The 17265-nt window shown below is 43.9% G+C and overlaps 1 protein-coding gene across 1 annotated transcript in view; it reads left to right on the plus strand.

Annotated features, from left to right (window-relative positions):
• The window catches only part of ANTXR1 (ANTXR cell adhesion molecule 1), a 194154-nt gene that overhangs the window by 83965 nt on the left and 92924 nt on the right, over positions 1-17265 (plus strand). The window contains exon 13 of the mRNA XM_065399001.1: positions 13950-14045. Within this exon, the coding sequence (XP_065255073.1) occupies positions 13950-14045 (96 nt within the window). The remainder of the gene's footprint in view (positions 1-13949; positions 14046-17265) is intronic.

The following is a 17265-nucleotide window of genomic DNA, read 5'->3' on the forward strand; positions in this document are numbered from 1 at the left end:
AGATTGTGTTCAGAGCTGATACATTATTTAAGTTTGGCCCTTAATAGAGTTAGGAGTGAGCTGTGAAATCTGGATCCAAACTTTCCCAAGGTTCAGAGCTCTTGGAATCTCTTTAGCTCTAATTCAGGATTACATAATTGTAATAAGTTAGAACTGGAGTTACATAAGGAGAGATTTCCCTCTAAATCTCATTACTGTGATTTTTAAATTAAATACCCCACCCCCTCAGTATTACTCTGTCACAGATTGTTTTTGTTGTGTCTAAATATCTTATTGCTGTTCCGATATTTGAGGGCTGAAGTCTATAACAGGAAACCTGGCTGGTCCATGCCACACACCTGCGAGATCATTAAACCTAAGAGCAGAATTCCATCTGCCAGCAATGGAAAATCAGCGTATCCTGCAGAGGGGCCAGGAATATCGTATCCAATGCTTGCCAGGTTATAAAGTGAGCCTGACCTAATTAATTAGCCAATACCTACCCTTAGTTGGTTAGAGAGAGAGCACGCTCTGGCAGATCGCAGGGTTGGGCTGAGCAGAGGGAAGTGATGGCAGAATCTGGCTGGGGAAAATGAGATGTTTCAAGAAGGCCTGTATTCTGTTCCTATTCCCGCATCCTCCAGGTGTGCCCGGAGCAGGACCAAAGAGCCAAATGCAGCTGGCAAAGTCCAGAGTCAGGGAAGGTCTAGGTCTGCTTGGTCCTGCTTCGGTGTAAGAGGATGGACTAGATGATGTCTCAGGGTCCCTTCCAGGCCTACGTTTCTGTGATTCTATAAAGCAAGGCCAGCCACCAACCTCTCCCTGTAGCTTCAGGGTATAGAGAGGTTTTTATCACTGGTGAGGTCAGCCCATATATCCATCTCAGCTCCTCTATCAAATGCAATACAAACCCAAGGGCATTTTCATAGATCATCAAACCAGGAGGGTCCTCTGTGATTATCTAGTCTTACCTCTTGTATAACACAGGCCATAGGATTTCCCTGAATTAATTCCTGTTTGAACTAGAGCAGAGCTTTCAGAAAAATGTCCCATCTTGATTCAAAAATTGCCAGTGATGGAGAATCCACCACAACCCTTGGCAAATTGTTCCAATGGTTAATTACCCTCACTGTTAAAAATGTACGCCTTATTCCCAGGCTGATTTTATTAAGTTATGGAACGCAGATGAAACCCTTCAGTTCCCAATGTGCTGTTACTGCAGTGCTCGGTCTTGCAATATTCGGGTACCCCCGTTCTACTATATGAGAGAGCACTGGGGCTGCTGGGGGTGGAGGGAGATTCTGTCTTTTTAAATATTAAGCTTGTACCCAATTTTCTCAGACCAAACCCATATTTCTTGTTTTCCTTTCAAGGCTCTGCTAGCTGCAAGCCAAAGCTGAGGATGGCTGTGTTTTGGCTGGTGATGACAAGCATTAGAAAGTTGGCTTTTTTTCAGTAACAAGGGGAAATTACTGCGTAAAGCCGGGGGAGGGGGGGGTGTTTGTGGACAAAGAGCTAAGTTTTGCCCCCACTTACTGTCATGCAACTCCATTCAAGTTGAGTAGCTGTGGTATGGGTTTAAGTGAAGGTGGCATTTGGCCATTGGCAGCTACCCCATCAGAAAAGGGAATGGCTGGCGTGAGTGCATTATTAAAGTCCCAGAGACAGTGGGCTGTTTATAAACTTAGTTGTGGGATAAGATGCCAGGATCTCCAGTATGACATGGCTCGGCTGGCTGGAAATATTTGATGCATTTGTTTGTCTTGGAGGTTTTTTTAAAGTTGCCTTTTCTAAACTTTTACCTTTTAAAAAAGGAAGCACTGTTTTTCTTTGACTTGAAAACTTCCTGTCCCCATGTAGAAAGCAGGGGAAAGAATCCTCCCCATCTCCACGAATGATTCTAAAACTGTGCATTACCTGAAGCAAAAAGAAACACAGGGACAAAGACGGCCAACATGTGTGAATTTAGTGTTAGGGAAAGGTGCCAAGTATACAGCCCTAAGACTTCAATCCTCTGTATAGACAAAGAACAGGGACAGAAGGAGCAGGGGTAAAGGGAAGGGATGACCCAGTGGTTCGAGCACTAGACTGGGACTCAGGAAATCTGGGCTCGATCCCAGCTGTGCCACAGGTCCCTGTGTGACCTTGGACCTTCATCTCTCTAGGCCTCAGTTCTCCATCTGGAAAATGAGGATAATTATTATTTGTAGCACCATAGTGCTAGGTACTGTACAAACACAGAACAAAAAGATGTTTTCTGCTCTAAAGAGCTTCCCATCTATGGCCTTCCTTTCTCCAGTCCTTTGCCTGTCTTGTCTATTTAGGATGTAAGTTCTTGGGGCAAGGACTATTTCTCACCATATGTTTGCGCAGCACTTGGTACAACGGGGCCTCCATCTCCGATAGGGTCTATAGGCACTTCTGTAGGACAAATAATATTTAATAATCAATATCCTCCACGCTGCCGCTGGAGCAGGGGATTGGACTAGATGACCTTCTGAGGTCTCTTCCAACTGTAATATTCTATGGTTCTATGAATGTGTCTCAACCCATTCCTGGTGGGATCGGGGGTAGGAAGAAACCTCCAGTTTTCTTCAGCATTTATTATGAATGTAATTATTATTTATGTGTACTGCAGTAGCACCTAGAAGCTTCCAGGCTTGGACCACAGCCCGGCATTGTACAAACGCAGAACAAAAAGACAGTCCCTGCCCCCAAAGAGCTTACAATCTAATAATTTGGGAGATAAGACTAGTTTTCTTACATACTAGAATTGTTCTTGGTCTCAGCGGGCTGCTGCCAGCCTGTTTTCCAGTGTCCTAGAAAGGTACATGTCTTCCAGGGTGGGCCTTTTTGTTTTTAGGAGATTCCTTTGTTTTCTGCTACCAAGGCCTTTGTGCTGAGAGAAGCCAAAGTATCCCCTGGCTCAATCAAGCCCTAAGTGATTTCAGTTTGGATTGAAGAGACAGCAGGACACAGTTAGGAATAATTTTTAAATATATAAATGGCTTGGAGTATTTGCATAGACCAAGAAAAACTGTGATTTTCTATTCTTATGACTATTACCAACTCCATCCCTGCTGTATTTAACACTGGGTTTATCCAGGGCCTTTTAACATGTCTGCCTAAGAAATATATTCTTTTATTTGAGATAGAAAATAAGGATCCATGTAGTCTCCAGACCCAGAAATCTGGAACTTGACAGCTGGTATTTATGCTACAGATATCATACTGCTCCACATTCTTCCCCCTTTAATCAGAGAGCCCAGAGGCTACATCTTGTGACCGATGGTAATTAATAGTGCAGTTTTCAAAAGTGGCCTAATTCTGCTCCTGTTGGAGTCAATGAGTGTTTGATCATTGACTTTAATGGGAGCAGAGTTAGGCATTGTTGAGCACTTTAAAAATCCTTCCTTGTGGCCCCGACGATGTCAGGTGAGCACCCTCAGCAAATTTCAGGATCAGGCCCTTTGATATGGATTGAAGCTCATTGCCAATTGCATGCACTTAGTTGTACTGTCCCCTGCAGTGTGACAGTGTCAATGGTACGAATATCATTTAGTGCTTCTTTAAGTTCCAGCAGCCCAGACGAACATGAATGCATGCAGGACATGTGCTGCAGCTGTTTGCACTAAGGTCTTTGGCAACTTTATACCTGCCTCACCTAAGGAGAAATGTAAAGCACTTCTTTGCAAAGGGACAGGATGGCTCAGAGAGTCAGTGAAGGAACAGGAGAACCTTTCAACACTAGGTTGAGCATTCAGATCTGCCCAAGGTCAGTAACATAAGAACGGCCATACTGGGTCAGACCAATGGTCCATCTAGTCCAGTACGCGGTCTTCTGACTGTGGCCAATGCCAGATGCTTCAGAGCATTGGCTTTCAACCTTTCCAGACTACAGTACCCCTCTCAGAAGTCTAATTTGTCTTGCGTAGCCCTGAGTTTCACCTCACTTAAAAACTACTTGATTACAAAATCAGACATGAAAATACAAAAGTGGCACAGCGCACTGTTACTGACAAATTGATTCCTTTCTCATTTTTACCATATAATTATAAAATAAATCAATTGGAATATAAATGTTGTACTTATATTTCAGTGTATAGTATATAGAGCAGTCTAAACAAGTCATTGTATGAAATTTTAGCTTGTATTGACTTTGTTAGTGCTTTTAAGGTAGCCTGTTGTAAAACTAAGCAAGTATCTAGATGAGTTGATGTGCACCCCTGGAAGATCTCTGTGTACCCCTGCATGAGAATCACTGCTTCAGAGGGAGTGAACAGACTAGAGCAATTATTGAGTTGTGGTGATCTGCCATTAGTTCCGTGGCCCGTGGAGTGACTCCAGTTCACAGTGGACATCTTCCGATGTCACAACAAGTAGTCTCAGCAGGGAGGTCATGGATTGAATGAGCATGGAAAAATAAGCAACGCTTTCACTTGGAAAGGGGATCCTGCCTGCTCACGAGTGAGGCACATTAGCTAGAGGCAGCATGGAGGAAGGTTACGTTGCCTCCATACATGCTGTGACTGATCTCTTCAAAGGTGTTGATCCATCCCGCACCTATTAAAAAAACAACCCCCTGCTCGTTACACAGCTTGAGACTCTGAAGCTGCAAATGGCTCTTTGAGAGGAAAATCATAGAGTGATCTAATGCCTAGCCAGGAAGCGAGCACCTTCACAGCAGCTGACAGTCCTGGGCAGCGTTTCACATTTAGAAAATGGTGCAGTACCGGAATTGTTGGAGCAGCTGAGCCAAGCCAAGCCTCGCTGTGGAATTCAGAACTCCTTGGAACTCTGTCTCGGTGTACATGGGTGCCTGTGACTCACTGCACCTGACCCCAACTTGGGGAAGATGGAAGGCCTTATGGATTAGAGATCTGCCTTTAATGAGGCAGTCGCCACACCGCGATGGAGGTGACAGGGGTGACCAGTAACAAATTGCCTGGGATGTCTGGTGAGGAATAAGGTATGTTACAGGCCAACCACTCTAGAAACCATAAGAACTGCACTTTGATTCCAGTTCTCCCATGGGTGTATCTCCCATTAAAATTAGCGGGAAGGCAGAATTGGGCCTCTTAATCTTCTCTCAATTTTAGAAGTAAAACTGGGAGGAAAAAGGACTCTGATGCACCTTGTGACGGGTTGGATCACAGAAACCCCCTTGGGAGCTGCCACCCGATGTACCAAGACTACCCCTGCTTCTGTTTTCCCTGCCAGCTCAGGACTCCAGCACCCTGTCTTGCTGAATTAGACACTCCCGTCTGCTCCAACACAGACCCAGGGTCTGAATCACTTGTCCCAAAGCTGCAAGTTTACCTGAAAACAGCTCACAGAAGTGTGCTTGTCTTTAGCACTCAGATGCCCAACTCCCAATGGGGTCTAAACCCAAATAAATCCGTTTTACCCTGCATAAAGCTTATGCAGAGTAAACTTATAAATTGTTCGCCCTCTATAACACTGATAGAGAGATATGCACAGTTGTTTGCTCCCCCAGGTATTAATACATACTCTGAGTAAATTACTAAATAAAAAGTGATTTTATTAAATACAGACAGTAGGATTTAAATGGTTCCAAGTAGTAACAGACAGAACAAAGTAAGTCACCAAGCAAAATAAAATAAAATGCGCAAATCTATGTCTAATCAAACTAAATACAGATAATCTCACCCTCAGAGATGCTTCAGTAAGTTTTTCTCAGACTGGACACCTTCCAGGCCTGGGCACAATTCTTTCCCCTGGTACAGCTCTTGTTGCAGCTCAGGTGATAGCTAGGGGATTCTTCATGATGGCTCCTCTCTCTCTTTGTTCTCTTCCACCCCTTTATATATCTTTTGTATAAGGCGGGAACCCTTTGTCCCTCTGGGTTTCCACCCCCCTCACTGGAAAAGCACCAGGTTAAAGATGGATTCCAGTTCAGGTGACATGATCACATGTCACTGCAAGACTTCATTGCCCACTTGCCAGCACACACATATACAGGAAGACTAACAGGTAAACACAGTCATCTGCAGACAATGGTCCTGGTTAATGGGAGTCATCAAGATTCCAAACCATCATTAATGGCCCACACTTTACATAATTACAATAGGCCCTCAGAGTTATGTTTTATATTTCTAGTTTTAGATACAAGAGTGGTACATTTATACAAATCGGATGATCATACTCAGTAGATTATAAACTTTGTAATGATACCTTACAAGAGACCTTTTGCATGAAGCATATCCCAGTTACGTTATATTCACTTATTACCATATTTTTCTAAACCTATCCCAGTTACATTATATTCACTATTATCATGTTTTTATAAAACCATATAGACTGTACAACGTCACACACCTCTTCATTCAAATAGGTTTTGTGGCCATTTGGAAGACAGCCAAAACTTAAACCACTTTCAAATGTTAAGCAATGGTGGGTGGATTTGATCTTTAAACAACAACAACAACAAAAAACCCCATGTGACTCTGAAAAGCACTGCAGACTGTATTAAAAACAACAGGCCCCCTTCACCCTGGGGTTATTTTCTTCAATACAATTCCTTTCAAAATGAATTTTTCAATTCTGACTCTGTTCTGGGCTGTAGAATGAAGGCTTTGCCAATTATCAGTGTTCCTAAGTCTACAGGCAATTAAGGTGAACTGCACTGTTGTATCAATAGAAGCTTTGTGAAATGCAAACTACATTTAATGAGCATTTTCCTAGGCCCTTGACCTGTATCTTATTAGTTGAGGGAGTGCTTTATGGGGACTATAGGGCATATGGTCTCAAATTTGTTTTTAAAATAAATTGCTCTTAATTACTTTACGTTGCAAATATAATTTGCATTGACCTTTTCTGCTAATACAGATCACACTAGAAGTTGAATTGCTGAAATTGGTCTGCGCACTGACATAGCTAGGTAGATTATTTTATTAGCACTCACAAGTATGCTAGGTACTCCACAGAAAGCATGCTCGTGCCCTGTGCCACTTACAAGCTAAGGTCCTGATTGGAGCTGGTCTGAATCAGAAAGAAAAGTTAAAATTTTTCATGGAAGCAGATATTCCCCCCCACCCCCCCCCCCCCTGCAAATTGATCCATCTTGAAACATCTTGCTTCTATGACACTGAATAATTTCATTTCAATCATGTTCAAACATAAAATATGAAATATAGTACATATATATCATATTTAATGTATTAATAGAACATTATAGCAAAATACTACTTTTAAAAGTCAAAACAAAATTAATGGAAATGATAACATCAAAACAAAACCTTTTTACCTGACAAATAAAATGTTTCAACACTGTCAAAACAAAATGAGACAGTCATAATGATTCCTTCTGAAACTTCCCCCCATCTAAATTTTTCTTGAAATTGACACATTCCCACAAAATGTTTTAATTTTGAGAAAACAGCATTTTCCATTTAAAAAAAATTATTTTAATCAGTTCTAGTCCTGATCCTGCAGGTGGATCTGTGCACTCGTGTGGAGTTCAGTGGGATTCCGTGCAGGCAAACTGGGCCACCAGCATAGATCCAGTTGCAGGACTGGGGCTGTAAAAGTGAATCTGAGAGGCAAGTGAGAGAAGATTCTTTTGAAGTTTTTCCAATCACTCCTCTAGTACAGTTTCTAATTTACTTGGCGTCGCATACAACTATGAAGAGACAAGTCATTCAGAACTGTTATTTTTCTTCCTTCCGCAGCCCACAAAACATAAAACCCATCAACACAAACACTGACCATTGTGAGAAAAATCTGTTCTTCCACTGTCATTTCTATAGCTTCTATTACTTCAATTGATGCCCAAAGAAATGGATGTAGCATATTTTTAGTAAGGGTTGGCCTATGCACAAACTTGCATCATAAGAACTAAATGGGTTTTAATTAATATTTTTGGTTATTTCGGTGCAAGTGTGTGTGGACAACAGACTCCGATTTCTAAATGAAAGTCTAGTATTATCCAGAGAGACGAGGGAGGTGAGGTAATATCTTTTATTATTATCTGCTCAAGAGAGATCAAAATACGTTGCTTTTGTTCCAAAATAATAATGCCCACACCCAGACTTGCATGGAAAAGATGTTAGTTATTTCAGTGCAAGTTTGTGAGTAGACTGGCCCTAAGAGAAGCAGGTTGCCACACACAACTTCTCTGCTTCCATCCCACAGCACTCACTTAATGCCAGGATAAAAGGAATGGGTTGGGAAATGTAACAACCTCCGTAAAAGAAGATAATAAAGGGTACGTCTATACTTACCTCCGGGTCCGGCGGTAAGCAATCGATCTTCTGGGATCGATTTATCGCGTCTTGTCTAGACGCGTCTTGTCTAGACGCGATAAATCGATCCTGGATCGATCCCGGAAGTGCTCACCGTCGACGCCGGTACTCCTGCTCCACGAGAGGAGTAAGCGGAGTCGACGGGGGAGCCTGCCTGCCGCGTCTGGACCCGCGGTAAGTTCGAACTAAGGTACTTCGACTTCAGCTACGGCTACGTTATTAACGTAGCTGAAGTTGCGTATCTTAGTTCGAAGTGGGGGGTTAGTGTGGACCAGGCCAAAGATACTCATCTACTGCTGCAAACAAAGTGCTGAGACTTAGCAACTGTGAGGCTCCGCTCATGTTGATCAGAGCTGCTCCTTACTGCAAGGCTGTTAATCTTTTAGAACTGTAGCACCTGAAGTCTGATTAATCCCGATAAAATAACAAGGATCAACGTGACTAGAGTTGAAGTGTGCAGCTGTTCACTAGTGCATGGTCCTATTTCAGCCTCTAGCATAGAAAGAGCGGGGCATTTAATACATCTGAGGCCTGTTCTGCAGCTAATGTGGGAAATGTCTTTGTAGATCTCAGGGTATGTCTACCCAGCAATCGGAGGCGTGACTGTGTGGGTCGACACACCTGAGCTGGCTTTGTTCTAGCTAGCTCAAAGAACAATAGCACTGTCCGTTCTGCCCTGGCTTCACTGCTATGGTTACCTCAGCTAGCCAGCTCAAAGCTAGCTTGGGTAAGCTGCCGTCACAACTGATTGCGTTGTAGACACACCCGCCGTTGAGTTCTCACTGGAGAGGTGTCGATCTCAGGAAAACCACCTGAAAATCTATAGAATTCATCATTAAAGCCTATAGTCTTTAATAAGGAGGCTGAGCTTTGTGTAGGTTTTTTGTAACCATCCTACCAAATTATATAGCAGAGATACAATTCCTTATTGAATTTTATAGGCAGGACATGGGGGGGAAGGATGGCTTTGTGGTTAAGCGTGGCCGTGGGGCTCAGAAGATCTGGATTCCTCTCTTAGCTCTTCTACCGACTCCTTGTATGTCGTTGGGAAATCACTTAGGCCCCGATCTTGCAAAAGCTTAAGCACATGTTTAATTTGAAGCTTGTGGACAGTCTCATTGAATTAAAAATTAAGCATGTGTAAGTATTTGCAGGATTAGAGCATTGTCCTCTCTGACCTCAGTTCCCTATTTATCTTGTACTATATTTTTGTACAGCACCTAGCACTTGATGTCAGCAGGGCCTGTAGCACTCCCAGAATACAAATAACAGAGGATGCTCCAAAAGCCTACACAAAGGTTCTCATCTTTTAAATTCAGTTGGGTTTTTCCATAGGGCATATCACTTCATAGCAAGGTAGACTAGATTACATACACTGGGTGAGCCTAGAGCAGGTATTTTATGGTCATGTCCCTCACCGAGTTGGCTGCCACTCAAAAAGATGCACACAGCATGTGATCAAAGCAAACTGCAATCTAAAAAGAGCACATTCAGTGAGTTTTCATTTCCTTTTTATTGGACCAGATTGTTTCACCAGATTGTTTCAAAAGTTAATACATATGTGATAAAAAGAATGATAGATGTCAGCTGTCACTTCCATAACGAAAGCTGTCCCCAGTGAAGTCGAATGGAAATGGGGCTTCACAATAAGAGCCATCTAAATCTGGGGTGAGAAGAAGGCTCACCTATTATCCTCTCTTCCCCTGTACATCAAAAAAGGAAATTAAACAACAGAGAAGTTTCTCCTTTCTCTCCAGGTTCATTCAAAGCTGTGAGTGGGATTTTCAGAAACACTGGCCTAACTCTGCTCACACCAAGCCAATGATTAAATTCCTATGGACTTCAATGAGCGTTGGAGTTAGGCCAATTCTAAGTGTTTGAGGTAATCCCCCTCAGTGTCTAAGGGCATGTCTGTGCTGCAATCAGCGGGGTGACAGAAGCACATGTGGACATACCTGAGCTAGCTTTGATCTAGCTCGCTCAAATAACAATAGCAGTGAAGCCGTAGCCGCACGGACTGTCAAAGCCCTCCTGGGACTTTGGGTACGTAGTTGAGCCGCTTTGCCATGCTATAACCTTGCAGTGCCTCCATTTTCTCTCTCTCTCTCTAAAATAGTGATAATACTCATCTCAATGACGTATTGTGAGAGTTTAGAGCTAAGACACAACTGTTAAATATGGAACTGAATTTTCAATCCACCCTTAAACCCAAATTTGAGTGTGAGGCGATCCAAGGTTCTGGTTCAGGTTCCTCTCTTATGAACACACCTGAGTACCATGGGATCCTTAAAGACCAGTACTTAGATGATAAGTTCTTTGTTGCAGGGACCATTTTTTTTTCTTTGTTTGTACAGCGCCTAGCACAAAGGGATCCTGGTCCATGACTGGGGCTGTTAGGCACTATGATAATACAAATAATAAATAATAAGTGGTGGGACCTCCGTTTTACTTCTTGTCTGACAGATGGGCACCTCCAGTGGCACGGCACCCACTAACACCAGACTGAAGTGTTGATGCAGAATAGAATCCCAAAATAGAACTTAAGTGAAAAGTTTCCCTTATAGAAAAAACTTCCACAGCTACCCTGCATTTATGGATCCTGCCATATGTTTTTAACATGTGTGCGCTTTTCTGTAAAGTGCATTCTTTCAACTATTGATGTCGCTAAGCCAAGAATTCTTGGATTTTATTATGATTTTTCAGGGTGGGGGGAGGAAGGAATCTATTAGGAAATGCCTCCAGTATGTTTTCTATAAGATTTCCTATTAATAGAGCAAATTTATGTATTACAATATATTCCAGTGTTTGTTTTCATTGTCCTTCCACTGCCAACAACACTCTGCAGCATTTTCTGGCTTTGCTGGACTCTTTGGCAGTGAAAATATGGTTTCATCCCACATCTGCCTTGCTCTCTCTACCAACATATTTGTTTCAAAGTCTGGACGTCAGAGTCCTACCATATAAAATCTGCAGCACATTAGAGGCTAATTTTTTTTTAAAAATTATTTGGTATCATAGCAAGACATTTAAAAATAAAAGACCACTCCAAGCATAGTTGGTGCATCTCAACAGTTGTCAAGGAGTAAATTACACAAGATTTACACCTAGGCTAGTGTTTGGCAGAGGTTTTTACAGCTGTCTCAGCAGTCTGGATTCGCTCAATCACTCAGGACTCATGTAGATTTAGACAAAAGGCTGATCACTCTTATTTTTAATATGTTTTGTGTCGGAGTACACAGTGCACAGTATTTATAGGCTGAGAATATCAGTAAATTGGTAAAATAAAACATTATATATTTCAGAAGTTGTAGTCACAAACTCTAGATTCAATCTTTTGAAGTTTGTAAAAATTAAAACCAACATTTTTCAAGGTTGAATTTTTGGTGGGTACATCAGATCAAATCCTGCAATCCTCACTGAGACAAAACTGAACTTCAGTAAGAGTAATGGCCTGAGTAAGGACGTGAAGATTTCGCATACAGAATCTTTCCAAATTTTTTATTTATTTTTGTATTATGAGATACAGTATAACATCTGGCAACTTAAGATGTCTAGCACAAAACCAGATGCGATAATGTAGCAGGGTATTTACAGGCAATTGCAAAAGAAAAATCTAAAAACAAATTGTGGTTAACAGACAATTATAAAAAGCTCTAATTTTTCTTTGTTTTGTAGCAATCAGACTGTAGGCTATTGTTAATGAAAAGATGCTTTTGTGAGCTACAGGCAGCAAAGAAGTGATGGGAGCTAAGAGCAATGAGAGCCTAAAGATTTCCTGAGTCTGTTTCTTCTGTGCTTCCGTGGCAGCTAATGCAATGAGGGGACAGTGGGAGGGGAGGTATCTTTTCTGGAGTGCCCAGCACTCAGTAGCTACCTGTGAGAGCACAATGGGTGAGATTCTGTGCTGTGCCTCTAACAGTGAAGCTAAGAATACAAAGCCTAGGGTGTGAGTGGGGTGGGCTATGGTGGCTTTAAGCCAACTTTGTGCCCTTCTGATCCGGGGCTACTGCAGGGATCGTAGGGTTCCCCAGCATATATTAATGTTTAGTTGGGGTCCCGTGAAAGGTTTGGGGAGATTTTTCTTTTGCCTGAGCTGTCTCTCTCCATCTCTCTGTGTTTGGGGGATTGGGTTGCCAGTTTTCTAGCAATTATTTCTAAATTCCCCAAATACGTTTGAGAAACCTTCCTGATCTGATTTTTCATTGGTTGAGCTCACACTGCTGACAATAACATTGTGATCGGTGATCAGCCAGCCAATGAATGACAGCTACTTAAATAAACACCTGGATAACAGAGCCTCCAGAACCCTCTAGTTCAACCTGATGTCACGAGAGGCCTCCATAAGAAGTTGTAATCTTGGTCTTTTTTTAAAAAACTGTCTGGCTCTTAGACCAAAAACATCTCAACTGGACTCCAGCCAAAGCGAATTGCCTGCTTGCTGATCCCAAAGCCTGATGATAGAAGACAGGAATGGCATAGAAACACTGGCTTATCTCAGGAAGCTAAGAGCTTATCCCTCAAATTAAATCTGGAAGCAATGAGACATGTCATGTTCAATTTTGATCGCTGTAGTGAGTTGGATAGTGCAGAAGTTCTCAGAGTGGGATTTGCAAACAGGTGTCAGGGGGCTGCAATTACCCTGTCCTTCCCGTACTGCTAAATGGGAGAGGGGTTCCAGCTAGATGGGAGGGGAATCCTTAGGGGGGAGATAGGGTTCTGATATGGAAAAGATTGAAAACCCACTGGGTTACTGTGGGTGTGCACCATTGCCATCTACTGATTGGTTTCAGAACTGCCCAACTCTGTGATCTAGTCCCTACACTGCTAATAACTAATGCACTACTGGAAGATGCTGAGATACTATGCTGATGAGCACTGTCTAAGAACCGATATAGAATAGAATAGAAGAGCTAATGAGCTTCACCTTTAGCTCCACCTTTTGGAGCAGGAGGATCTGAGTTCTATTCCCAGTCCTGCCAATCAATTCCCAGTGGTCATGACATGTAGTAGGATGACAACTGCAGAATCCCATGTGGCTACAGACCATTTAACTGGTATTTTGAGCTGCTTCTGAGCCAGAATAACCTTTCACCTCAAAAAAGCCACTATCGTGAACTCATCTAGACATGACGGATAAATCAACTGTGGGACTGGGTGGCTCAAGGCCTTGGTCATAGTGGTCAAACACCTCCCCCCTCAATGGTTAAATCTGGCTACCGTCCGGCTGCTGTTCAGAGGTTTATAAGAAATGAACTGGTAGTCTCAGTCCATTGCAGAGTAGGCAGATGTCCACATCACTCAATAAACCAGCTCTGATTGGTCCGCTGAGAGGCCAAGAACTCCTTTCTTGCCCCTGGAGGTGGATCCTCTTGCAAAGCTGCTACACGTGTCCTCTGAATAAAGAGATGCCCTCCTTCTGCAGGGCTATGAGGGTGTCAGCTTCCACTAGCACTGAAGTGATTGAGTGATGACGTGGGTGAGAGGAGGAGGGAAGGTGTCGGGGGCGAGGGGAAATGGGGGTCTGGGAAATTATGCTTTGTAAGTAAAAATAAACTCAGTGTGCAAGAGCCTATCAGGGTAATTACTGGGCGCAAAGGACTGCGTGCACTCATACCAATGCAGGATGCTTTGTAGGTGCTGGGGAGGGAGGAGTTTGTATTTAGCTCCTGCTGCAGCTCACATTCTCTTTGCCTCTCCCCCTTGCAGTCTGATGGGACCATCCTGGCCATCGCCTTGTTGATCCTCTTTCTTCTCCTGATGCTGGCTCTGCTCTGGTGGTTCTGGCCTCTCTGCTGCACAGTGGTAAGTCCCCACTTCCACCCCAGTCTGTCTGTAGCAGTAACCGCGCTGTCAGGGGCATGGTGCGAAAGCACAGCAGAGGCGCTGGCATGGTCAACAGACATAGAAAGCTGACAAGCAGTAGCCTCTGATAACCAAACTGCAAACCAAGAGACACGGCTGTGGAGTCAAGCCCGGTGATAATTTAGTGAGCATCCGGGGCAGTGAGGGGGAGGGTTTTTATTACCGGGAATAAAAGTATTTCTGAGTGACAAGCTCATTTCTAAACACTTAAGTTCGTCTTGGCATATTTTTTAATTAAATAGGAATGACTCAGGCAACATATCAAGCCAAATTCATCCCTGGAATAAGTCCACTGGACTTGTTCCAGGGATTCATCTGGCCCACTGTCTCCTTTGGCATCCACCCATATAAAAGCAACATTGTTTCCAAATGTATCCATGCTTATGGGTCTCCAAAGGATTCTGGGATGAAGTGTGCAATTCATCACTCTATTTACAGTAGATGCAAAGGTCACTCAGTGCATCAGAACAGTAAATAGGTCATGGAGTTACAATAGAGGCAAAACTCCCCTTGACATCAGTGGGAGTTATGGGTATGGGAAGGCTTAGGGTGAGGCACTAACATAGGAAAGGGTTTCAGGAGGTGCATACAGGAGCAGGTTCAGAGATGAATGAAACTAGCCCAGGATGCTCTGCTGAATCGACATTTCTACCTATGTGCACTTTGAGAGAACGATGGAAGATGAAATGCCAACTACAGTAGAATGACCTTACAAGCCAGGTTTCCAAAGGAGCATCTATTTGGAAAACACCACAGATGAAATTCTGTTGGAATGGAAATCAGTGGGAGTTTTGCCATTTAATCCAGTGGGACTAGGATTCCACCGCACATTTGCACATGCAAAGTGGATAATTGAAAGTGCAAATGGACAGCTAGGTGCATTACGTGTGCAATGGTTGTTTGTGCACACAAGAGGCTAGCTGTGCTGAGTACAAACCCGCCTGGACGCTGGGGGTACATACTCAGGGCAGCTAGCCACCGCCATTGCCCGTTGCTACACCACTAGGGTGGTGAAGCACTGGAATGGGTTACCTAGGGAGGTGGTGGAATCTCCTTCCTTAGAGGTTTTTAAGGTCAGGCTTGACAAAGCCCTGGCTGGGAGGATTTATTTGGTGTTGGTCCTGCTTTGAGCACAGGGGGTTGGACTAGATGACTTCCTGAGGTCCCTTCCAACCCTGATATTCTATGATTCTACTATTTTTAGCACAGTTGCTCAATGAGTCGGTGCGCAAGTTTGTCTACACGAGTTGGGAATCATATCCCTGGCTCCTAGTGTAGACATAGCCTGAACCTGACCCCACTCTCGGCATGTGAATCCTTCTCATCTCTGTGCCAGAGCTTCTTTCAGTACAGGGGCGAGGACAGTATTTAAATGAGGTGCTGGGCCACACCTCTAACATCTTACACCAGTCTCGGCTTTACCGCGGCTTTCTGGAAGGCTGTGTGGAAGAATCCAGCAATTTGCTTGGTTCTCAGTCTGGACTGCAGCCAGCCAAAGTGTTTGGAACCAAAAGTTGGAGGGGGGAAAAACAGGAAATATGCTAGAAAGATGCAAGAAGCACTGTTAAACTTGAGGGAAAGGAGGAAACACAGAGTGTGAGTCTACAGTAACCCTGAAGAGCCATAAAATTATATTTTACACCCACTCCCTCCAACTTGTCAGTCATGAATAACAAAAAGTTATATGTACTCTGACACTCATATATTCCCACGTGGATCTGTAAAATTAGGCTCAATTCCTCTCCAGTTAAGATGATTTAAAAAAAAATACAAACAACCTAGTGAAAGACCTGACAACAGGGCCGGCGCTTCCACTAGGCGACCCTAGGCGGTCGCCTAGGGCAGCAGGATTTGGGGGGCAGCATTTCGCCGCCCTCGACGGAAATTCGGCGGTGGGGGGGTCCTTCCGCTCCGGGTCTTCGGCGGAAATTCAGCGGCGGGTCCTTCACTCGCTCCAGGACCCACTGCCGAAGTGCCCCGAAGACGCGGAGTGGAAGGACCCCCGCCGCCAAATGCTCAGAGGAGGAGCGCTGCTGCCTAGGGTGGCAAAAACCCTGGTGCCGCTCCTGCCTGACAGGGATATTAACATGGAGAGAGACATTCTCTTAGTACCCCATCCTCCAGTCCTCACTCAGAGCAAGATTCTAATACTCTGGGCCAAAGGCCAAATCCTCACCTGGCGTAAATTGATATAGTTTCATTGACGTCAATGGAGCTGTGCTGATTTACGCCAGATGAGTATCTTATCTTGTTGCTCACACCGGATAGTGTCTTACTCCACGAGTGGTCCCACTGTAGTTAGTAGAGGTATGTCTACACAGCAATGATAAGAGTCCCACAACACCAAGTCTCAAAGCCCAGGTCAGCTGACCAGCTCACAGGGTTCAAGCTGTGGGGCTTGAAATAGCATTGTCGACGTTTCAAGCTCAGCCTCTGAAATCCCACGATTGGGGAGGATCTCAGAGCCGAGGCTCCAGCTTGAGCCCCAGTATCTACACTGCCATTTTTAGCCCTGCAGCCTGAGCCCCATGACCCGTCAGCTGTCCCGGGCTTTGGGACTTGCTGCCGTGTAGACGTACCCTAGGACCCACATGGCTTTCAGTGCTGGCCGGCATGAGTGAGGGTCTCAGAATCTGGCCCTCAGTTCTTACCCTCTCTGAAGTCAGTATGAGTTTTGACTGAGAGAAATGAAAGATCTGTCCCTAAGTTTCCATCCCTGCTTCCCTACAGTAGATCCTAAAGGACTCAACAATGACAATTTCTTTCTTTGACACAATTCCAGCATCTGTGGCTTTTCCTCTCCCTCAGGGACAATAAAGTTACAAGCCATTGTAATATTCCATGGGGGAAACCAGCCTTGGCTTGACTACGAGAAGTGCTTCAGGTTAGATCAAGCTTAGCTAAGGTCGCTAAGTCTGACCTAACTCCTTTTTCCTAGTAGAGATTCAGGGTAACACCTTATAGCTAGTTGAGTTGTACCCTTGCTAGGCCTAACACCTAGGCAGGAGCCTAGTTTACAACCAAACCAGCTAATATCAAGCCACAGGTGTAACCTTGCATCTCTACTTGGAAAAAGGTGACATTTAGGTCATGCTAACTAAACCCAAGCTAAATCAAGACAAGGACAATGAGATTACACACATTCTTTCCACCACAGAGA

Source organism: Emys orbicularis, chromosome 2 (assembly GCF_028017835.1).
Source record: "Emys orbicularis isolate rEmyOrb1 chromosome 2, rEmyOrb1.hap1, whole genome shotgun sequence".
NCBI classification, from domain to species: Eukaryota; Metazoa; Chordata; order Testudines; family Emydidae; genus Emys; species Emys orbicularis.